The 24,081-nt window shown below is 39.7% G+C and overlaps 2 protein-coding genes across 3 annotated transcripts in view; both read left to right on the plus strand.

Annotated features, from left to right (window-relative positions):
- NPHP1 (nephrocystin 1) overlaps window positions 1-8,586 on the plus strand; it is a 41,937-nt gene extending 33,351 nt beyond the window's left edge. For both annotated transcript variants that reach the window (XM_070734651.1, XM_070734652.1), the window contains exons 19-20: window positions 756-800; window positions 8,089-8,586. In XM_070734651.1, coding sequence (XP_070590752.1) covers window positions 756-800; window positions 8,089-8,367 — 324 coding nt within the window. In that variant the 3' untranslated portion in view covers window positions 8,368-8,586. The remainder of the gene's footprint in view (window positions 1-755; window positions 801-8,088) is intronic.
- Window positions 8,587-15,864: 7,278 nt separating this feature from the next.
- The window catches only part of LOC139161869 (MAL-like protein), a 26,078-nt gene continuing 17,861 nt past the window's right edge, over window positions 15,865-24,081 (plus strand). The window contains exon 1 of the mRNA XM_070741542.1: window positions 15,865-16,009. Within this exon, the coding sequence (XP_070597643.1) occupies window positions 15,899-16,009 (111 nt within the window). The 5' untranslated portion in view covers window positions 15,865-15,898. The remainder of the gene's footprint in view (window positions 16,010-24,081) is intronic.

Consider the following 24,081-nt stretch of genomic DNA (forward strand, 5'->3'; position numbering starts at 1 on the left):
CCCAAAGAATTTAGAAAGATTGGCTTAGGAGGAGCTGGAATTCAACAATAGAGTATGGCTTGTTCAAATGAAAGCTCTGAAGTTTTTAAATTTTGAGTATTTCATCATAGCAAGAATGATTTCTGGTAACTTCTCAATGCTGTAAATTAAATATGAACATAAATATTGTTTCAAATGAAAAAAAAAACCCTGGAAAAATGCATCTGCCTAGCTAAAGTAAGGAGAGTAGATTGAGAGGGTGTATTTTTATAAGTATTTCAAAATGGTATACTTATTAATGAAAAGAAATGCAGTCTAGGAATATTACCACTAAAATAGATATTGGTTTTTCAGATAGAGGGACTGGTAGAAATCACTTTGTACTTCAAGTATAACAGAAGTATGTAACAGATACTTCCCATTGATGGAATTTTGTTGATAAGAACCATAGAGCTCTCTATCTCTCTTTTTAAAGGGAAATATCAGTGGATTAGAATTCAAAATAGGGTTCAGAATTATATTTTGAGGAACTATACTCATCTCATATCTGTTATAGCAAATCAGAAACTAGGGCCTTTTCTTTGAGCTTTCAGAAGATTTTGGAATAGCATTCTTCTTTGAGGATTTGAAACTCCTGTGATAACCCCCAATTTTCTGTTGGGTTAATGCAAAAAACCCAACAAACCACAAAGAATTAGATATCCACAATTCTTCTAATTCTTCTGTACTGAAAATTTGACAACTGTCTCTAAAGTTTTGAAATTTATTATTTTTAGAGTTCCTGGGCAGAGAAAGAAAGTACACTGAAGAGATCAGAAAAGGTAAGTCTTTTCAATAAGAAGACAGTAGGAAGGTATCATGAAATTGTGACCCTGTGTCTCATTGCGCAGAAAATATCCAAATGAAGAAGATTACAGCTTCGCTCCTGTCTTGTGCTCATTTAAGGAATCCACCCTTCTCCTCCTACCAACACCCCATAGCTTCTTGCTAGGAAGAGTCCTGCAGAAATTGTGCATTGTGTGCAATGATCACAAAAGTTAGTCTGGCCATCTCATTCAGCTGTTTTTATTGTAAATTGATTAGGACAAAATCGATTCTAATATGCCAACCAATGATGATGGCGTTGTTATTAATTTTTATACTGCATTGAAAAATTCCTCAGGTTTTTTTTTCTCTCTTTCCTTTTCTGCATTTTTTGTTTTTGCTCCTTTAAAGTTAAGTAAAGGTACAAAGTATGAAAAGAAAAAAGTTGCCTACTTTAGGGAGGAACATAGTGGGACCTGATCCAAGATGTTGAAGTTCAAGTTAACACCTTTTTTCCCCCAGCTGCACTTGTAATCAGGCAAGGCAAGCTGGTAGAAAGCGGAAGTGATATAAATGTTGATTGATGACTTAATTGCCTATAATTAAGTATATGAATAACTTCAGCTAATTTATAAGGGTATCTACTACAGTGGAACCCCGACATAAGAGCTGCTCTACTTAAGAGCAACTCGAGATAAGAGCTGGGAGGGGAGAGATATTTTTGTTCTACTTACAAGCCCAAATTCGAGATACAAGCGCCAAGGAGCTGTCTCCTGAAGCCAAACGCTAACTTCCGCGTTCGGCTTCAGGAGACAGCTGCGAAGCGGCGCGCGTGTTTTAAAAGGTTGCAGCCGGCCTGGGGGGCTCGGGGGGGGGGTGCTTGCAGCTTTCTTTCTTGCTCTTTTTCTTTCTCTCTTTTACCTTCCCTTCCTCTATTTCTTCTTTTCTTTCTCCTTCCCACCTTCTTCCCTCCCTCCCTCCCTTCACTCATTCCTCTCTTACTCTCCCCTTTCATAAGTTTCCTTGCTTCCTTCCTCTGTTCCTGTCCCTTCCCCCTTTCTTTCTTTCTTTCTTTCTTTCTTTCTTTCTTTCTTTCTTTCTTTCTTTCTTGCTTTCTTGCTTTCTTGCTTTCTTCCTTACTCTTTTTCTTTCTCTCTTTTACCTTCCCTTCCTCTATTTCTTCTTTTCTTTCTCCTTCCCACCTTCTTCCCTCCCTCCCTCCCTTCACTCATTCCTCTCTTACTCTCCCCTTTCATAAGTTTCCTTGCTTCCTTCCTCTGTTCCTGTCCCTTCCCTCTTTCCTTCCTTCCTTCCCACCCTCCGTCCATTCATTCACCCATTCCTCTCTTGATCGCTTAAAGCCGGTCCCTGGTGCAAAAAGGGTTGGGGACCTCTGTCCTACAGGATTGGGTGGCAGAGAAGTTGAACATATGTAAATTTAAAAGTTTAAGAAAGTTTACAAGTTAAGTGAAAGAAACTTCATTATTCATTTATATGTACATGTACATTTCTTCATTAAAAACATGTCTTTCTGCATAATTTAGACTAACTTTGTGAGTTTTTTGAGGGCTGGAACCAATTAAAATTATTTACATTAATTCCTATGGGGAAAAGTCGTTCGAGATAAGAGCTGCTCGACTTAAGAGCCCAGGTCCGGAACGAATTAAACTCGTATCTCGAGGTACCACTGTACTATAGTTTTACATTAATTATCGATAGAGCAGAGCATTACTCTGTTGTCATAGCAAGCATTACAAATAAAGATAAGATTCATCATATGTATCCACTTGGGTTAGGGTTTTCCTCCTCCCACTCCTTTTTTTCATTATTCCCATCCTTATTTTTGTATTTGAAATTTGATTTAATGTTTTGAGATAATTGAACTAGAAAGAATATATTGAGCGTGCGAAAGACAGGAAATAAAATATGGATAATTATTCCTGCTGGACTTTGAATTGAACATGTTTGGTTATTAATTATTGACAAAACTATAAACAATAACTACATTAGCTCAACACTGAAAGTTATAAATCAGAATAATATATAATTCTATAAATAAGAAAGCCCACATGTCAGGTGTGTGATAGATCCATATACAGTGGAACCCCAACATAAGAGCTGCTCTACTTAAGAGCAACTCGAGATAAGAGCTGGGAGGGGAGAGATATTTTTGTTCTACTTACAAGCCCAAATTCGAGATACAAGCGCCAAGGAGCTGTCTCCTGAAGCCGAACGCTAACTTCCGCGTTCGGCTTCAGGAGACAGCTGCGAAGCGGCGCGCGTGTTTTAAAAGGTTGCAGCCGGCCTGGGGGGCTCGGGGGGTGCTTGCAGCCAGCCTGGGGGGCTTGCCAGCACCCCCCCCAAGCCCCCCAGGCCGGCTGCAACCTTTTAAAACACGTGCGCGGCTTCGCAGCTGTCTCCTGAAGCTGAACGCGGAAGTTAGCTCTTTTTCTTTCTCTCTTTTACCTTCCCTTCCTCTATTTCTTCTTTTCTTTCTCCTTCCCACCTTCTTCCCTCCCTCCCTCCCTTCACTCATTCCTCTCTTACTCTCCCCTTTCATAAGTTTCCTTCCTTCCTTCCTCTGTTCCTGTCCCTTCCCTCTTTCCTTCCTTCCTTCCCACCCTCCGTCCATTCATTTATCCCATTCCTCTCTTGATCGCTTAAAGCCGGTCCCTGGTGCAAAAAGGGTTGGGGACCTCTGTCCTACAGGATTGGGTGGCAGAGAAGTTGAACATATGTAAATTTAAAAGTTTAAGAAAGTTTACAAGTTAAGTGAAAGAAACTTCATTATTCATTTATATGTACATGTACATTTCTTCATTAAAAACTTGTCTTTCTGCATAATTTAGACTAATTTTGTGAGTTTTTTGAGGGCTGGAACCAATTAAAATTATTTACATTAATTCCTATGGGGAAAAGTCGTTCGAGATAAGAGCTGCTCGACTTAAGAGCCCAGGTCAGGAACGAATTAAACTCGTATCTCGAGGTACCACTGTATTACATAATCCAAGAATCATTTCCAATTAGAATTAAATTCTGTATCAGAATTACTTTTTATGTAAGAAGCTAATCTGGACATCAAAGCAAACTTCCACAATTTAATTACCCTTCTTCCAAAGAGTAAGTTAAAAGGGTTTTTTTGCAATAAAAAGCATATAATTTTTTTCCAGCTACTAGCATATACAATATTAAGGCTGTGTATTTTGTATTTTATATGGTTTAGTATTTTATTTTATATGTATATTTTATATGTGTATTTTATATGTATATAAAATGTGTATATGTGTATTTTATATGTATATTTATATTTTATATGTATATAAAATGTGTATATGTGTATTTTATATGTATATTTTATATGTGTATTTTATATGGTTTAGTGAAATATAATAAGAATGTCTCAGGTTACAATGGAATTATGACTTTATCTCTTAATTTGTTCCTTACAATTGTGATTTTCCATATTGTTCATCTTAACAACACTGCAATAACATATAAAAAGGCTCTTGGGTAGATTTCTAGCATTTTCTAGAAAAATAATTTCAGATAGTTTTTGACCATTTATTTAAACACTTCTCAAAGTTACATAAAATGTGTAAAAGTGGTTTAGGACCTACCTTTGAAGTTATGACTGTTGCACAATCCCTGCAGTCATAAGACTGCAATTCGGGCACTTGGCAACTAGCTTGCATTTATGACCCAATTGCAACACCCTGTGGCCCCATCATTGCAATTTGTGATCTTCCCAGTCAGTTTACAAGAAGCATCATCCATGGGGAAAGCCAGATTTACTTAACAACTGTGTGGTTTCTTTCATGATTGCAGTAAAAATTATTTTAAACTCTAGTTTGGTCACATACTGACACACTTAACAATCACATCTTGTAGTGGCTAAAACTCTGGTTCCAGTTGTGGTCATAAGTCAAGGACTATTTGCATTCATTTTAGTAATCAAGAGTTGAATAATATCCAACATTAGAATGTATCAATTCTAAGTATAATGCTCTAAGTAAATTTAGTATTCTCCTCCTATTGAATTTCCCACTATTCTATCTCTGTAACAGTGTTCAGGTTTTGTATCCATTTATCATATTGCCCTTAACTTGTTCAGATTCTGAATTGTGTTGTTGTTGTTTTTGTTATTGTAAAACAACAGAGCTGTATTCTAAGATGAACAGCCATAAAAATCTTTTAAATAAATAAATAAGAACGTGGAGCTCAAATCCTTCATCAGGCAGTTCTTTCTTCCGAAGAGACTGCTTAATGACTGCAATCCAGAATGCTAGGATTGCCGTTGTTGAGCAAAGCAAATCACGTGAGAGTTTCACTTAACAGTCGCTTCACTCAATGACCAAGATTTCAGTTTCAGTTGTGATCATCAAGTGAGGATTATTTGTTTTTTTTACTTTTGGTCTAAACAGGTTTTATTGTCTTCCCATTGAACATAGTATATTCACCTTCATTAAAATAAACATTTAATAATGGCGCAAGGAGGGAAAACCTATACAGTCATACCTCGTCTTACGAACCTAATTGGTTCCAGGGGGAGGTTCGTAAGACGAAAGGTTCGTAAGACAAAACATTGTTTCCCATAGGAAACAATGTAAAGTCAATTAATCCGTGTAACCAAAACCCCCCCCCCACAAAAAACCGGCGTTCGGCGACTGCTGGGAAGCCGCACGGCTATTTTAAAAGGTGACAGCCGGGCTGGGGGGCTTCCCAGCAACCTCCCAAACCCTGAACCCGGAAGTTTGGCAAAAGTTTGGGGTTCGGGAGGTTGCTGGGAAGCCCCCCAGGCAGGCTGTCACCTTTTAAAACAGCCGCGCGGCTTCCCAGCAGCTTCCCGAAGCCGAACGCCAAACCCGAACTTCCGCGTTCGGCATTCGGAGACTGCTGGGAAGCCGAGTGGCTGTTTTAAAAGGTGACAGCTGGGCTGGGGGGCTTCCCAGCAACCTCCCAAACTGAACCCGGGGTTCAGAAAAATTTTGCCTCTTCTTACGAACTTTTTTCGAGTTACGAACCGACGTTTGGGAGGCTGCTGGGAAGCCCCGCCGCCCGGCTGTCACCTTTTAAAACAGCCGCGCGGCTTCCCAGCAGTCTCCGAACGCTGGTTCGTAACTCGAAAAGTTCGTAAGAAGAGGCAAAATTTTTCTGAACCTCGGGTTCGTATCATGAGTTGTTCGTAAGACGAGGGGTTCGTATCTTGAGGTACCACTGTACTTACTCTTTTGCTGTATTTATCTCTGATATTCAGTGGATTACTTATCATTACATAACCTATTACATAATTTTTGTTCTGTTGTATATAGTTCAGATATATCCATGCAACACCTTTTCAAGAACCTACCCTTCTATAAGTATTACAGAATGATATAAGACATGATCTGTTCCGAAATCCATATTAAATAGCTGACATGATAATATAGTCTGAAATTTTGGTTTGCAACACCAACTTGTTCTCTGAAGTCCTGAAGGATTTTAGTGTTTTGTCAGTATATAATTTGTGTCTATTCCAGTTATTTAGTAACTTATTCTCAATGACTACTGGAATCAATTGAAAAAGAAAATCACATTTTGATGAATATTCATTTAGTGGCTCTAATTCTTTCTAACTGGGATAGTTTTAGGTTTTTTTCTTCTAAGAATATCAGTTATATATTTGTAAGTTGGCAAGTACTTATTCTTGAATAAATCTTAATTGTTTGTTGTTAAGAAAATTCCTGAAAGTTTTAACTTCTTATTATCAGGTTATTTGATATGTACATTGTTTTTCTTTTTTTGTCCAATTCCATATAATCAGTTGAGTTTTCTTTTTATTGATCCAATAACCCGATACAAAATATATTGTTTATAACATCAGCAATGTTAAAGTGCTTCTGTGCTGAACAATTGTAAGAACGATATCAACATCAAATAATTTCAATGTGTGTTTTTGTGCAATTAGTTTACTTTAATTAATTTAATATTATATTATCTTGGTGAGTTGAATTATTGTATTTTTGGAGTGTAAGACGCACCTTTTTCCTTCCTAAAAGAGGCTGAAAATTTGGGTGCGTCTTATACTCTGAATGTAACTTTTTCCGAAGCTTTCTTTTCAGCCCTAACTACATGCTAACGATCTTCCCAGCTCTGACCTTGCTACTCTTTGCAAAGAATGTTTTCCAAGCCCTAAGTCTTGGCAGATTTTTTTTCATTGCTATACTTACTCCAAATGTTTCTTTCCAGCCCTGACAAGGTGCTAACAATGTTCCCAGCTCTTACTGGCTTGCAAGCTCTTTCATTGTTACTCTCTCTGAATAAGTTTTTTTAAACCCTAACTAGGAGATAAAATAATGTGCTGAAGCTACCAGACTAAGGATGCCAGCCAGATGAATATCTGGTAGGCAGATTTTTTCCCCTATTTTCCTCCTCCAAAATTAAGGTGTGTCTTATACTCTGGTGGGTCTCATACTCTGAAAAATATGGTAACAGTGGTTGTAATATCATTAAAAATGAAGGAGGGGAAAACAGTTATTCTTGTCTTACTGCAATCTAATTTACTACATTTATAATACTACTAATACTACTACTAATAACAACAACAACAACAACAAACAACAACAATAAATAAGTAAGTAATAATAACAAAGTTGGAAGGGACCTTGGAGGTATTCTAGTCCAACCCTCTGCTTAGGCAGGAAACCCTACACTACTTCAGACAAATGGTTATCCAACATCTGCTTAAAAACTTCCAGTGTTGGAGCATTCACAATTTCTGGAGGCAAGCTGTTCCACTGATTAATTGTTCTAACTCTCAGAGAATTTCTCCTTAGTTCTAAGTTACTTCTCTCCTTGTTTAATTTCCACCCATTGCTTCTTGTTTTACCCTCAGGTGCTTTGGTGAATAGTTTGACTCCCTCTGCTTTGTGGCAACCTCTGAGATATTAGATTTAAATTAATCTAATTTAGTAAATTGGTTCTTTGAGCCTCAGTTTCTGTACCATTCACATTTCAAAAACTGGGTAATTATGGATAATTTATCTTTCCTTTGTTAATTGTCAGAACTAGCCAATTTTTAAACTTGGAAAAAATACAAAAGCTGTTTCCCAATGTAATATATAATATAAAAATGATATATGGGGAATCCAGAGTATGATACTGTTGCGGTCTTTTAAGACTGAAGGATGCCAATGCAATATAAAAATGAGTAATTTCTAATGCAATATCATAAAGAGTGCTGATTTTAATGTGCAAAAGATAAAGTTTTAGGATGCCATCAGGGAACAGTACATTTTAAATATTCTGCTTCCTCTTCCTCCTAATTAGAGAGACCATGAATTTCTGAAATCAGTGTTTATCCTGGTGTATCATGACACCGTCTATCCGCTTCTTCAGTCTGTGTCACTCCCAGAGTACAAGTGGGCAGAAGAAGAATCTGAAGGTACTCGCTGGCGAATAATAGCTGAATTCCTGAAGAAAAACCGAGAAAGAGGAGGCAGTCTATCTACTCTGCTATCGTCGGAAAGCCCTCACAAAGCTTTTGATATCATGGAAACTGCGTATGACTTTTTAGGAGAGGCTAGAAAAAATAGCCCTCTAGTATGAAAGACATTTTTTGCTATTCATCTACCAGTTGCCAAGCCAAGCCAAACTAATGAAATAGAACTGATAACGTGTTCCAAAATGTTGTATTTTTATCATTTGACTAAAACTTTTATATCAATTCATAAATGCAATGTGTTGATAAACCTTTTTAAAAAATACCTATCATGTTGGTTATTGATTTGTATATTTATAAAAGAAGTAAATGCATCCTAAAGATAATCTATTGTGTTTTATCTTTTTTCATGTTTTCATATTTCCTGTTTCCTTTATATTAAGCAAATTTCATTTGATGAATGTTGGTATCTAACCAACTAACTAATATTGAATGTGAGACAAATGAATAATGTCAGAAATTATAGTAAATTTTAAGAATCACTTTAAAAAAAAATCAGAATTGAATCTGTTACAGGCATTGCTTTGAACATACATTTACCTAAGAATGCCTCTACTTAAGAACTTTTCTAGATAAGAACCGTATGTTCAATATTTTTTTGCCTCTTTTCGAGAACCATTTTCCACTTACAAACTGGAGCCTCCGAAACTAACCGGTAAAGGCAAGGAGAAGCTTCCGTGGGGCCTCTCTAGGAATCTCCTGGGAGGAAACAGGACTGGAAAAGGCGGGGAGAAGCCTCTGTGGGGCCTCTCTAGGAATCTCCTGGGAGGAAACTGTGCCTCCACCCTCCCTGTGGTTTTCCCAATCACATTCATTATTTACTTTTACATTGACTCCTATGGGAAAAATTGCTTCTTCTTACAAACTTTTCTACTTAAGAATCTGGTCATGGAACGAATTAAGTAGAGGCACCACTGTATATGAACTGAACATGCCGGTAACATAAATGTTTATGATTATTAGTAAATTGATTTAATTGAAGCTGATGTTTAATCACTGGCAAAATCTGAAAAATGCAAATGTGCAGCAATTTATTAATATCATTCTTGTGGAAATATTAATGTCCGAATGTCTCTGTTGTAAAAGAAATATCAGTTTATCCTAAAGTTTGGATTATTTAGGTTTGCTTGCCAGATTCAAAGCTTTGTCAGGTTCATATTGTGCTGATATCCTGAATAATGAGTCAAAGGTAATTTGTTGCCATTTTTGCCAGCCTGTGACCGAAAGTTCTTTTGGGATTTGGTTAAAAGATCTACGGTTCCACAATTGATACAGATAGTTTTAACTTATCGACTGCCTCATATAGTGACCTTACAGTAGTAACGACAAAGTAACTTTGTGGCCAATTCTTGTATTGATTGACCTTCATATACATGTAAAGCAAAGGAAAACTGAAGTAAGATCATATAGCGACTGCTTTGTTCAATGACCAATTTGCCACCACAGTTGTGGCTGGTAAACGAAAACTACCTGCATTCCCATTGCTTTTTGCTTGGTAGGATGGAAGTAGAACTTGACTGAGATCTATGTGACTAAGTTAGTACTTCAGTGGGGCTTATCAACTTTTGGTTTTTTTGGTGTTGAGACAGGTTTGCAGTCTGAGCCATCTCAGAAAATCTCCCACATGTTGTGGAATTCAACTTTACACAAATGGAAGTTCAATAGGGCTTTCTTCTTGCTTTTCACTTGAAGGCTGAAAAAGCATAGAAACATAGAAACATAGAAGTCTGACGGCAGAAAAAGACCTCATGGTCCATCTAGTCTGCCCTTATACTATTTCCTGTATTTTATCTTAGGATGGATATATGTTTATCCCAGGCATATTTAAATTCAGTTACTGTGGATTTATCTACCACGTCTGCTGGAAGTTTGTTCCAAGGATCTACTACTCTTTCAGTAAAATAATATTTTCTCATGTTACTTTTGATCTTTCCCCCAACTAACTTCAGATTGTGTCCCCTTGTTCTTGTGTTCACTTTCCTATTAAAAACACTTCCTTCCTGGACCTTATTTAACCCTTTAACATATTTAAATGTTTCGATCATGTCCCCCCTTTTCCTTCTGTCCTCCAGACTATACAGATTGAGTTCATTAAGTCTTTCCTGATACGTTTTATGCTTAAGACCTTCCACCATTCTTGTAGCCCGTCTTTGGACCCGTTCAATTTTGACAATATCGTTTTGTAGGTGAGGTCTCAAGAACTGAACACAGTATTCCAAATGTGGTCTCACCAGCATTCTGTATAGCGGGATCATAATCTCCCTCTTCCTGCTTGTTTGAAAGCTGTGTCACAGTATTTGAAGGACCCAATGGAGTACATCATGAAGCACACATATACTGGTTGAAAGGTTTAGAGTAGCAGTCCCCAACCTTTCCGGCTGGGCAGCTTGGCAGGGGATCGGGGTGGGGAAGAGGGGAATGGTTCTGAGTTCCATTTGTGCAAGTGATGCTATGAGTAAGCATCCGCCACTTGTGTAGCCTAGTTCTGAGTGGGATGCTGCCTGGTGGTAGGCCCAGGGGTTGGGGACTCTTGGTTTAGAAGAGAGAGGGGGAAATTGCTTCATTTTCATTATCTACCTATAAACTACAAATTTCAGAAACTCACCATTGGATTTTGCCCTGATCTCCAGGTACAGATCTCATAACATTAAATGACAATTGCCTTTCTTAATTTGCATAAGCAGAAATATAGCTGTAGAGAAGAAACTGGTTCAGCAAGGCTAGCTAGAAATATTCATCTTTTTGGATGTGTTCCCAATCAATTAAAAGCAAGACAATGGAATCAGTTCAACCAAACATGTCAGTGCTGCTCTTAAAATAGAAAATAGGTTGCTGTTAAATTAATAGGCTTGAATTCCTTGCCTCAGACTACAAAGTTAAAATATGTATATAATCAAACATACTTTAGGCTAAGCACTTTACTCTGTATTTGTCTTCCTCTCAGACCAGAAACATGTAGAAAATGAGCAGGCAGATTTACGGTATTTTTTGGAAATGCATGTTTATGCTATATGGGTGTGTCTGTATATGATTATTGAAGGGAAGCATAATTTCCAATTCATTAATGCAAAACATCTATTCTGGGTGTATCTTTGTATATGGGAAATCAGCGACTTGTAAACAGTTACAGCAAAGTAGATATAGAGTGTTTACATCTGATGAGATGGAGGACATCTGCTCATTTTATTTCAAATGTTTATACTTTTCTCAAAAATACAGAAGAATGGCACCTGAACTAATGCGCTCCAGTCAACAAATCAAACCTCATAGCAATCCTTGTTTGAAGAACACAAACATTCCTAGTTATAATGTTGAGAATAATTTAGTATGTAGTTACTAGGCTTTCACTATGAACTATCCCAAGGAGAAAATACTCAGAAAAATGAAAGAATGTGCTAAAACAAAATAGCGCAAACTGTTTAACTTCTTGGCATGAGGTTCAATAACTAGCGGGGAGAACAACCAAATGTCTAATACCAAAGTACTGAATTGTGGTTCAGTAACTAGCTCAGTGATTACCCACCCTTCAGGAAAGATTGTACAAGTGAATTTGTATGTTTCATGGTTCTTGCACAATGCATTCCTGTGCCCACTTGGTGGCACCTTCTTTCTTTGCATTTGTTGAAGGCAAAAGATGCTCAAATATAATACAAAATTAATCACGCTGTTACTTTCTGCTCCCGTTAAACAAAAAAAAAAAAGGCCGTGTACGAGCCAAATACAGATTGCATTCTTTGGAACATGATTCAAGGCTAGCACTAACAAACAATTCTGAAGATATATAATTGCTGCTCAAGAACATTCCCCATGTATTGATTTCAGAACAAAACATCAAAACAGGCATCAATTCCATAGCAGGCTTTAGGTTCTTCCTCTTTCTGACTGTTCTGTTAAACTATTGCTACCCCTCCCTTACGCTCCCTTGCAAGTAGCTCTTAAGCAGCAAACCTTCCAAAATAAGCACTTAAAAATACCCTTGATTTTCAATGCTTTCTTCTGTAGGAGTGGTCATGTAGCCCAACTAATTCAGAGATTTAACTCTGCAAGACAAGAACACAGGTAAGAAAGCAATAGCTCGATTTTATTCAGCACTGGCTAGATTGCACTTGTATGCTGGTGTATAGCTCTTCGTACTATATTTCAAAAGAGATGTGGAGAAGTTAGAGGGAGTTGGAGGGAAAAGTAGGATGAGATGACCTGCATGCCTGTTCTATGAGCTGAGCATATTTAGGGTGCAAAGCATAAGTTTAAGGGAAAACATAAAGCTGATCTCTTTTGAAGCAGTAGGACATAAGTAGGGAGAAATCAAGGAAAAATTGAGCTCAATATTAGGAGTAATTTCCTTAAATTAAAAAAAACAACTTGCTTCTTTGGAGATTTTAAAACAGGCTCAGCTAGATAGTCAGTTTTGTGGGGATGACTTACTTACTTACTTACTTACTTACTTACTTACTTACTTACTTACTTACTTACTTACTTACTTACTTACTTATTAGATTTGTATGCTGCCCCTCTCCGTAGACTCGGGGCGACTCACAGCAATAATAAAGACAATGTAAAAACAAATCTAATAATTCAAAAAACACTAAAAAACCCATTATTAAAAGCAAACATACACACAAACATACCATGTATAAACTGTATAGGCTTGGGGGAGATGTCTCAGTTCCCCCATGCCTGACGACAGAGGTGGGTTTTAAGAAGTTTACGAAAGGCAAGGAGGGTGGGGGCAGTTCTAATCTCCGGGGGGAGCTGGTTCCAGAGGGTCGGGGCCACCACAGAGAAGGCTCTTCCCCTGGGTCCCGCCAAACGACATTGTTTAGTCAGTGGGACCTGGAGAAGGCCAACTCTGTGGGACCTAACCAGTCTCTGGGATTCGTGCGGCAGAAGGCGGTCCCGGAGATATTCTGGTCCGATGCCATGAAGGGCTTTATAGGTCATAACCAACACTTTGAATTGTGACCGGAAACTGATTGGCAATCAATTCCTCCATTTATATTGGAGTAGAACAGGCCTCTGCAACCTCCAGCTCCAGAGCCACATGCAGCTCTTTGGGCCCTCTGCCATCACTGACAGTCCTGTCCCTCACCCTTCCTTCCCAGTCACTCCTTGTCTAGCCTGAGAAGGTAAAGGCAATGGCGGTGGATGGAGAAATGACTAGGGCTGATTCTCCAGTGCCTCATTCTTGCTGGAGCTTCTTCGGTTATTGGTGATGGGTGTGCCTCAGTTGCTTGGGAAGACATGCAACCTGCTCTTCGCTTCGTGACACTGACCTGACCTGGTCGCGACTGACGCCAATTTCACTATTGCGAGGGTTGGTGGGATGGGAATGGGATCCAGGAGGAAGGGATGACAGAAAGGGGGGTGGGCCCACAGCACCCAGCTGCAGCTTTAAAACGTGCATAGGGAACTTTTGCTGCCAAGAGGGTGCTTTTCAATTAAAGCCATGGGTATCTGTATCTTTTTCTGTCTCTGTGTCTCTTCTTTCTCAAAAACCCAGAGAGTTCTCCTTGGGGCTGTTCACTACTCCTTTTATTTCTTCTTGGCAACTTTTGGGAAATCCGGGCTGGTTGAGCAGTGAGTGCAAGCCATGCCAGAGGCTTCCCTTCAGGTGACCCCTCCCCTCTTCCTCCCACGATCCCTGGCCAACTGTGGTGGGGCTGAGAGGGTGCATACCGGCAGGGATACCCTCCTCAAGTGAGTGTCTGCTTTTCTGCGCTTTCACCGAGCCTGGTTGCTCGCTTGAGCAGCTTCTTGCCACTCATATGCACCCTCACAGCCATACCACAGCCAACTAAGGGTTGCGAGAGGAGAAGGAGAGGGAGAAGGAGGGTCGCCGGAACCTTAGTGCAGGAGTGAAGTGGCCCTGTACTTGTCTTTATGCCACATTTGTGCTCAAAGCAACCTTTGCTTCCCTCCACTTGAAGCTGGAGCTTGCACCCACCAAACTCAGCCGAAGAGCTGCTGAGGGGGAAGGGAGAGCGGACACGGCAGGACAATGTCTTGAGCCTTAGTGCAGGAGTGAAGTACAGTGTTCCCTCAATTTTTGCAGGGGATGCGTTCCGAGACTGCTCGCGAAAGTCGAATTTCCGCGAAGTAGAGATGCGGAAGTAAATACACTATTTTTGGCTATGAACAGTATCACAAGCCTTCCCTTAACACTTTAAATTCTAAATTGCAATTTCCCATTCCCTTAGCAAGCATTTAGATTATTACTCACCATGTTTATTTATTAAAGTTTATTAAAAAAAATATTTATTAAAGGTGGATGAAAGTTTGCCGATAACTTATGACGTCATCGGGCAGGGAAAACCGTGGCATAGGGGACAAAACAGCAAAATATTTTTTAATTAATATTTTTGAAAAACCGTGGTACTGTATAGACTTTTCACGAAGTTCAAACCCGCGAAAATCAAGGGAACACTGTAGCTCTACATTTAGTTCAAGGCAGCCCTCACCTCCCGCTGCTTTAGGCTCGGAGCTGTAAGCTGCATCCTGTTGCTAGGGTCAAGTGGGACAGGGTTGCTTTGTGGCTCCATGTAGTAATGGGTTCCAGGAGGAGGAGGAGGAGGAGGAGGAACCCATCCACCCCATTGTGAAGCGTACTAAAGTTCACTGTGTTGCGCAAGGCTCTGCGAGAGTGCCTCATGGCCTGCTCGACACCTCATATCAGAATCAGAAAGGAGGGAGAGAAGAGGGAGAAAGACATACAGAGAGAAAGACTCACACGCACACAGATACAGAGAGGAGGGAGAGAGATAGAGAGATACAGAGAAAGGGGGAGATACGGAGAGGGGGAAACACACACACACACAGGGGAGGGGGAGATAGAGGGGAGAGGAGGAGATATAAAGAGAGAGAGAGGAAGGTGGGGGGGGGGAAGAGAGATGTCAAAAGGATTTTGTGGCTCCCAGTGTTTTTTAACAACCAGTTGCCTACCGCTGGGTAGGCATGGCTAGGAGGGGGTCATGTGACTGGATTGGAGGCAGTGACGTCGAGTTGGCCATGGCCACCCAGGTTTTGTGGCTTCCGGTGTTTTCTTTTCTGTGGGAAAGGGGTCCAAATGGCTCTTTTGAGTGTTTAAGGTTACTAGAACAATGATTCTCAACCTTGGAAACTGCTGGCTAGGGGACTCTGGGAGTTGAAATCCACACATCTTGAAGTGTCAAGATTGAGAGAGACCGGACTAGAGGATTTGTAAGATTTCTTGCATGATCATTCTTAGAGGCAGAATTTTTTTGTTCAGAATGCAGATAGATAGCAAGAAACATCTCAGCTGCAATGCTTTTGCAATGGAACCAAAAGTAAACTTGAGCCTCAAAAAGAATTGTTTTAGAAAGAGTCAGAATCTGTAAGTTCATCTTCTGATACCAAAGGATATTTAATAACACACAAATATACTGTATCCACCAGAATACTTGACCTCTGATCTCTTATGGATGAGTTGCCCTTAGTCTTGGTGGTGTATTAAAATTCTTCCACGATGACTACAGCTACCTGCCAGGCTGGAACTGATTTCACCTTTGACGTCCGTATGGGTGTGCCACTGGATACTATTTTAAGCTTCACATGCCAACACTTCTGCAGAAGTAGTCGTGGATAGCAGATCGTAACAACAGCTACACAGAGACAATAGAAATGGATTCCAAAACTTCAGGACCATCACCTAGCTGCCCACCACTTGAGGATATTCCTTCAGGACTGGCCATTTTTAGAACGATGCCATATGCCTTAATCTTGCCAGAGCTGGTAAGTCAACTAACTTAATTCTGTTGTATTTTTTAAAATCCCTATCTCCAATTTAACATTGAGCAGTTTTGCATACTATGTAATATCACTGTTTTTAATAGGAAAGTGAACACAAGAATAAGGGGACACAATCTGAAGTTAGTTGGGGGAAAGATCAAAAGCAACGTGAGAAAATATTATTTTACTGAAAGAGTAGTAGATCCTTGGAACAAACTTCCAGCAGACGTGGTTGGTAAATCCACAGTGACTGAATTTAAACATGCCTGGGATAAACACATATCCATTGTAAGATAAAATACAGGAAATAGTTTAAGGGCAGACTAGATGGACCATGAGGTCTTTTTCTGCCGTCTTCTGTGTTTCTATGTTTCTACTATAGGAACACAAATAGTGTACATAGTCATAGTGATAACTCCTGCTACTAGTTACTTGTATGAGATATGAAGATTTATGCATATATGTTTTATATTAATTGTGCTCATAATCAATGAAAGGTTTATTTAAAGATTGGTAAACTTTCCATACTTCATTTTACCAATCAAGAATTGCATATTTTGATCAGCTATGCATCAAAGAGCATACCATATATCTGCTTCCTATTACTCTTAAAACGTGCACCTTAATTAGTTAAAGGAGTTGAGGCATCTATCTACAGTCAGCATACAGTACAAAGTTATAGCTTTGTTAGAAGAGACCTGTGTTAATCTAAAGTATAGCCAGTCTTTCATTTATAACCACAATGGGGACTATAATTTCTGTTGCTAAGCAAGACGTGTATTAAGTAAGTTGCATCTGATTTTCTAACCTTTTGGTTGTTAAGTGACTCATGCAGTTGATAAAAAAATCCAAGTTTCTCCATTAACTTTGCTTGTTGGAAGCTAATTGGGAATGTCATAAATGGTGATCATAAGACCCCAGGTTTTATGATTTTACCCTAAATACATATTAGTTGACTAAAGGGATGCAGTGATTGTCATAAGTGTGAGGACTTATATCTATGAGGAGATAAGTATAAATTTATAGACTTCTTTATATATGTAAATTACATGTACCCTAACTATGAAGCTGATCATGATAGCAATTTGGGTGTATATTAAGATGTTACTCTTCGTTCCTAATTTTCAGAAAACTCTAGCTAGAAACCATTACAGCAAAGGAATGATTAGCTTGGAGATATGAATGTTGCATTACAGTATTCAATCTGGTTTACAAGGCTTGTGGAATTTTTTCCCTCCACCCTCCCTAATTGCTTTCAGATTATTCGGTTTGACTGGTGTGAAGCTGAGTAAGACGCTGTGCTCATACAGGACTTGCTTTTTGAAGATATGGGTCAATATTTTTTCAAACAATGAATTGTGGAGACAATAATCCCAAAAGCATTGATTTAAAGGCTACTTGTAGCTAGGCATGTGATTTCTTGGCTAAAGATTGATTCAACTAAAAGTGCTTCGCAGGGGGAGAAAGAGCAGAGCTGATTAATTTGGGGACAACAGCAGGAAGGTCCAGTAGCAACTCAGAACATTCATTAATGTATTAATAAATTCAAGAATTCAGTTAAAAAATCCCAAAATAACAGCATGTCTAAAGAAGAGCGAGGGAAGCTTTGCCATTTTCAGTCTAGTTCATTAAACATGATTTTCTGGACTTTGTACAGGGCTGTTTTAGAGGAAAAGAAAAGAGGAAGAGAGAACAACAGGACTTTCTGTCCTTTCACCCATTGCTACTCCTAGTAAGTCTCTAGATTTGAGCCACAAAGAACAATTATACTATGGTATGTTAGTCATTGTTGTGGTTGGCTCACGTCCAGCTCCTCTGGTCATGGACTTTGATGAGGATGAACCAGGTCCATCTGGGGGTCATAGGGTCCATCATAGGGTCAGAGGAGTCAGACAGTGAAAGTGAGGGAGAGTTGTTGCCTAGGGATACTCAGGAGGTTGCAGATCCCCCCAGATGTGATGGTGTCAGAGGAGGAGGGGGATGTGATGGATCCCATTTTAGATGCTAGAGTTAGAAGAATGTGAGGGAGACAGGAGTATTTCCGGCAACGGAGATCATGTCATCACAGGTAGCATAAAAAGGAAGGAAAAAGGGAGGTTTGTTTGCAGAATTGCAACATTCCTTCCTGAATAGAGAGAGAGGAAAAAGGGAAGTTCGTTTGCAGAATTGCAACATCTGAATAGAGAGAGAGAGAACTAACAACCGAAGTGTGTTTCTGTCTGCAACCTTGAAAAATCTAATCTTGGGAACCATTGTGAGTATCTGTTCACGTCAAGAATTAATTGGCTTTAATTTATGACTTTCTATTGGATATCAGTTGGACTGATAACGCTGAAGTCTTGGCAGGCAAAGTGCCATTCCTTTCAGTTCTTCACTGTTTCCAGCATGCTGGTTTGTAAATAGGCTTTTGTAAATATCAAATTGGAGTCCGAGTTTTCATTGGGGCTTAATTGCTTTTGATTGACAGAGCCGGTCAGAACAGTCTCATCAAGTTTGGGCAACAAAGATGCAGAACTGTTATTCCTTGAGGATGCAGCTGGTATTTTGGATTTCATATATCCGGTGGGGGAATAAACCCTAATAGAATGTCCTTATTTAAATGCAGTTGAATTTAGATTGTTAAGTGCTGAGTATTGATGGTCCTGGAGATTCCCTATGGTAGTGATGGCGAACCTTTTTGGCGCCAAAAGTATGTGCACATGCGACAGCGTTACCGCATGCCACCACCCATAATGCAATGTACACATGCACCCCCTCATGCAACCCCATGCACATGTGCCCACACTGCACATGCATCTGCACCACACATGCGCATGTCTAACGCACATGCACCCACACCCAATTTTGGACCAAACTTTGTTGGGGCAAACGGCCTGCCTTTGCAGAGGCAGCTCCTTCTGCCAACCTCGCACTCCGGGCTGTGTGAAGCCAGACAGCCATGCCAGCCGGCAGGACCATGGAGGATCGAGCTGCCCAGCCTGCTTCTGCTGGTGTGCTGCCCTTGGAGCAACACTCCGCTCTGCATGCAGATATGCAGCAACCAATGAGGAAATACGGAAGACAATTTGGCTGATTCGTGCAGCAGCCGAGAAAAGTGTATTCCTCCAGTTGCTGGCAGTAAAAGGCCAAAAAGCTTTTCTTCCAATGGCCGTTCTCTTTTGCGCAGTCAGCGGTTCAAATCTCATCACTGGCTCAAGGTTGACTCAGCCTTCCATCTTTCCGAGGTGGGTAAAATGAGGACCCGGATTGTGGGGGCAATAGGCTGGATCTGTTAAAAAAAAAAAAGTTCTATTGCTAACATGTTGTAAGCCGCCCTGAGTCTAAGGAGAAGGGCGGCATAAAAATTGAATGAATGAATGAATGAATGAATGAATGAATAAATAGAATGTGGATATTAGTATTTTTTTAGGAAATTGGGGGGTTTATAGAATATTTTAATATTAGATTTCTTACACACTTTTTATATTTTGTATTTATCCTTGTTTTAAGCCACCCTGAGTCTGTTGAGAAGGGAGACATAGAAATCTAATAAATAAATGAATGAATGGATGAATGAATGAATGAATGAATGAATAAATAAATAAATAAATAAATAAATAAACCAAAGGGTTATAAAACATGGCAGAGTGACTATGTTCCTTTTTTGTTTATATGGAAACATCAGCAAAGGTTGTGTAAATAGGAAGATTACTTTGAAGGAGATATGCAATCCCGGTTGCCAAGGCAACGTGGTAAATATATATTTTAAATCCAAGCTGCCCAGATAACATTTGGAAGCAGCACAGAATCCTCCCTAATTTGCTGAAGTATAAAAGTGAGGAGGGTCTACCAAAACCAGACCTGAAGATTCTGTTTTCATGGTGAATCTTAATAAAAGCAGTTTTAGCCTTCTTGTGGAGTTGATATTTTTGTCTGGTCTACCTAGTGGGGCTGAGGGCTTATAATAGAAATTGAGGCCAAGCAAGAAAAGAGTATCATGTTAGTTAATGCTTACTTTACAATATCGCTCCAGAAACTATGACTCAGTGTGGGCAATGCATCTTCAAATCCATGGCGCCTCTGTAAAACCCAATGACTATAATAACAGTGGATGGTGCTCAGGCATAAGAAATGGGCAGCTCAGTGGAAGAGAGTTTCTGTTTTTCACAATCATTTTCACAAGTGACAGTCAACAATTTCCCGTGAATTGCTACAAATTGCTTCCCATGCAAATATGGGAAGCTTTTTATGAGTTGATTTAAATTGCATAATTACCATTTATAGCAATAGCATTTAGACTTATATACCGCTTCATAGTGCTTTTACAGCCTTCTCTAAGCAGTTTACAGAATCAGCATATTGCCCCCAACAATCTATGTCCTCTTTTTACCCACCTCGGAAGGATAGAAGGCTGAGTCAACTTTGAGCCAGTGGTAGGATTTGAACTTCTGAACTACTGCTAGCAGTTAGCGGAAGTAGCCTTCAGTGCTGCACTTTAACCCAGCTCTTTAATAATTCTGCGTGATACATTTATTTTAAAATATTTAGTTCTTTGAGTGTTGGGCCAAGGAAGGCTATTCATGAAGGCTATTGTGACAAAAACTCATAAAAATATAGTGACAAAAACTAAATACAGTAGTACCCCTAGATACGAGCATAATTCGTTCCATAAGGGAGCTTGTATCTTGAGACAACTCGTATATGGAACAAGTTGTTTTTCCCCTCCAAGATAACCAAAAGCAAGGATTCTTGCGCCACCTAGTGGACGCTCGGCTCGTATCCCGAATTTGAGCTCGGGAATAGAACAGAAATGTCTCTCCCCTGCGTGGCTCGTATCTTGAAATACTTGCATGTAGAGCAGCTCGTATCTAGAGGTACTACTGTATTAAAATATATAAACATAGAAATCAAACAAACGAACAAACAAACAAACAAACAAATGTAGAATATTATTGCTTATGTGGAATACAACCGCTTATTGGGAATCAAAGTTAAGATGAAATGCAGGAACATGCCTTTTGATTTTCTTTACTTCAAATCCTTTTTAATTTCGTCTTGTCCCTTAAAATATTCAACCACATCTTTACTTTTTTGTGTGTATAGACAGAAGCAACTTAGACTATGTCACTGGAGTAGCAATATTCTGCACTCAAAACTATCTGCAGCTCAATAAAGACAGATTTTTCTCTTAATTGAATTTTTACCCTATCTTTCTTCTATGAGCTCAAGGCTACACCCACTGATTTGCTATAACAAATGAGAGGCTGGGCAATTTAACGCCCGGCCGACAGTTGCTGATGGCGGGAACCAACTCGGCACCGTCTATCAGCTGGGGGCGTTCCCCGCGGTAACGTGGGAACGCCCCAGACTACTCAGTGGCTGCTCGGGCATTCTGGGAAGACTAGGGTGGGGCGTGCACCCTTTATCAAGGCTTGCTCTCCCCCCGGCTTCCCTTGCCCCCCCGAACTCACCACACAACAGATACCCACCCACCCTCCACTCAATCCTGGGTGTTTTTTATAGGTCGCCTTTTTTGGGGCCGAGTAGGAATTTTTTGCAATCTTATAGCATTTGCTACAGATTGTTTTTTCGCCTACTCCATCCTGGACGAGGGAAAGGATTTGTGGTTACGGGGTGCATCTGTATGTAAATAGGTTTTGACTCAACAATTGGATGTATATATACTTGGTCACTATATGGCAGAAACGGGGCGGAAAGGGTATCAGTAGCAACTGTGTGTTCTCCTTTGGGCATCTTTTGTAAGATGATTGGCACCCCCGCTGCACAACTCATGCTTTCTCACTGGATGGAGCAGTGTGAAGGGGGTACCCTTGGGGCTCACTTACGTCATTTCCGGTTCTGGGTCATGCAGGGTGAGCCCTCCCACACGCCGGGCGTGGCTTTACCGGATGGGTATAGGCGGGGCATGTCTCACCCTGACCTGGCATGGAGTTACACCCAAGCATGTTTGTGTTCAGGAAACTCTGCCCCATTTAGTGACCCCTGCAGGTCTTTCTGTTAATATTTAATAAAGTGACTCATTTTAACCAGCTTAGTGTCTGAGTGTTCATTTCCCATCTAAGGCAACTCTGGTAAGTAAAATTGGCTTTAGAAAAATGATTGGTACTGTTGTGGTTCCGTCTGAGGCCCCTCCGGGAACGGCTGACCTTCTGTCAGTTTCCAGCTCAGAGGGAGAGACTGAGGAACAGGAGGTGCAGACAGACGAGGAGGAGGAACCCAGGCTGAAGAAGAGGGAGGACAGCCAGAGTCCCACCAGGGGGAGCTCTCCCCAGCAAGCAGCCTGGATTCCTTAGAGGAAAGTGCACAAGCCATAATTGATCTGCGACAACGAAGAGCTACTCAGAGACGGAATCAATTGGCTAAATACTTTCAGCATTAAAGTGGCAACAGCTGGGTTTGGGTGTGGTGCTCTTGGGAAAGGCTAAAAGGCAGACCCACCCTTCCTGGCTTGTGGAGTTTTATGTTTGAGAGTCGTGGGACCTGACTGTGAACTTTGGTGTCTTGGAATCCTGGTTTGTGCCTTTGACTATTGAAACCTTGGGGGGGGGTGCCAGCAAGAAGCTTGCTGTATTGACTGGACATCAGGACCCTGCTGTACCGTATTATATCCTGTCTGTTGGGAAGAACAGGTTTTCCTCTGTGCTTATTTTTTCCAGTTATAAAATACTTTTGGCTTTTACCAGAGTGTCTGGCTGTTTTTTCCAGTTGGTGTTGAGGTCTGGGGGAACCCAGACAGAACAGGTACAAAGTGTAATACTATAGCTAAGCATAGACTTGAACGTGCACCTGGCTAGTTCAGTTGAGAATGTAGTTTTGTACAATATGGTGTTTGGGCATGTGAATATTACACTAGCTATTTTTTTTTTTTTGGAGAATGTATAGAAACCACAATTATAACATAGTTGTAATTATATTTCCTATGCAAAGAACCTGAAGTTTGCAAACAACAACACAGCAATAACAGATAACACTACAGCTTTACATAAAACAATATGTGGAAGTTTCATTTTGAATGCTTTTAATTTTCTTTTAAAAATTTTTTTAATTTAAAACAAAACACACATATAAGACAAACACAAAATACACACAGTCGGGATATTTACATCCCAATTTCTATCAGAAGCTATAACGGAGATATCTACATTTTTACATTATTTTCTTAACGTTTATGCTTGCGTGATTTTTGTTTACATCTCAAAAAGAAAAAGCTTGTTAATCTTTTTTGGCTTTCTGTTTTACTTTACTCCCTTTATACATTTTTTAGCCAATTATCAAATTTATCCCATACCCTGTAATACCTGAGTCCTCTGTCCTTTTAATTTCTTAGTATTGCTTTTAATTTTCAATGCATATTCCTACACTCTCCATCTTGAAGAACCTGCTCGATCATTTCTCAGCAAGGGAGAGCATTAGCTTTCTTTGACAGTGATCCTTGCTCCCTGGCATTCAGTGGGTGTGTACCTGTTGGTGGATAATAAAAATAGTTCAACATCTTCAAATGGAGTTTTTGTTTTTCTTTCTTTCTTGGAAATGAAGAGGGAGTGCTGAGTATGTCTGGAAACACCTTTACAAAGTATGCTGGAAAAGGTATGCAAGAACCTGACAGACAAAGAGAATTGCAGGCCCATAATGTTCTTTGAAAGGAATGGCCCTTAAAGTGCACAGTCTGTCCATGTGCCTCCAAATATAATACAGGTGTTGTCTGATTCATATTTTTTTCTCTGAATAATGACTAGTTTTTATACATATAATAGAAACATAGAAACATAGAAGTCTGACGGCAGAAAAAGACCTCATGGTCCATCTAGTCTGCCCTTATACTATTTTCTGTATTTTATCTTAGGATGGATATATGTTTATCCCAGGCATGTTTAAATTCAGTTACTGTGGATTTACCAACCACGTCTGCTGGAAGTTTGTTCCAAGGATCTACTACTCTTTCAGTAAAATAATATTTTCTCATGTTGCTTTTGATCTTTCCCCCAACTAACTTCAGATTGTGTCCCCTTGTTCTTGTGTTCACTTTCTTATTAAAAACACTTCCCTCCTGGACCTTATTTAACCCTTTAATATAT

The sequence above is a fragment of the Erythrolamprus reginae genome, chromosome 1 (genome assembly GCF_031021105.1).
Source record: "Erythrolamprus reginae isolate rEryReg1 chromosome 1, rEryReg1.hap1, whole genome shotgun sequence".
Taxonomy (NCBI): domain Eukaryota; kingdom Metazoa; phylum Chordata; class Lepidosauria; order Squamata; family Dipsadidae; genus Erythrolamprus; species Erythrolamprus reginae.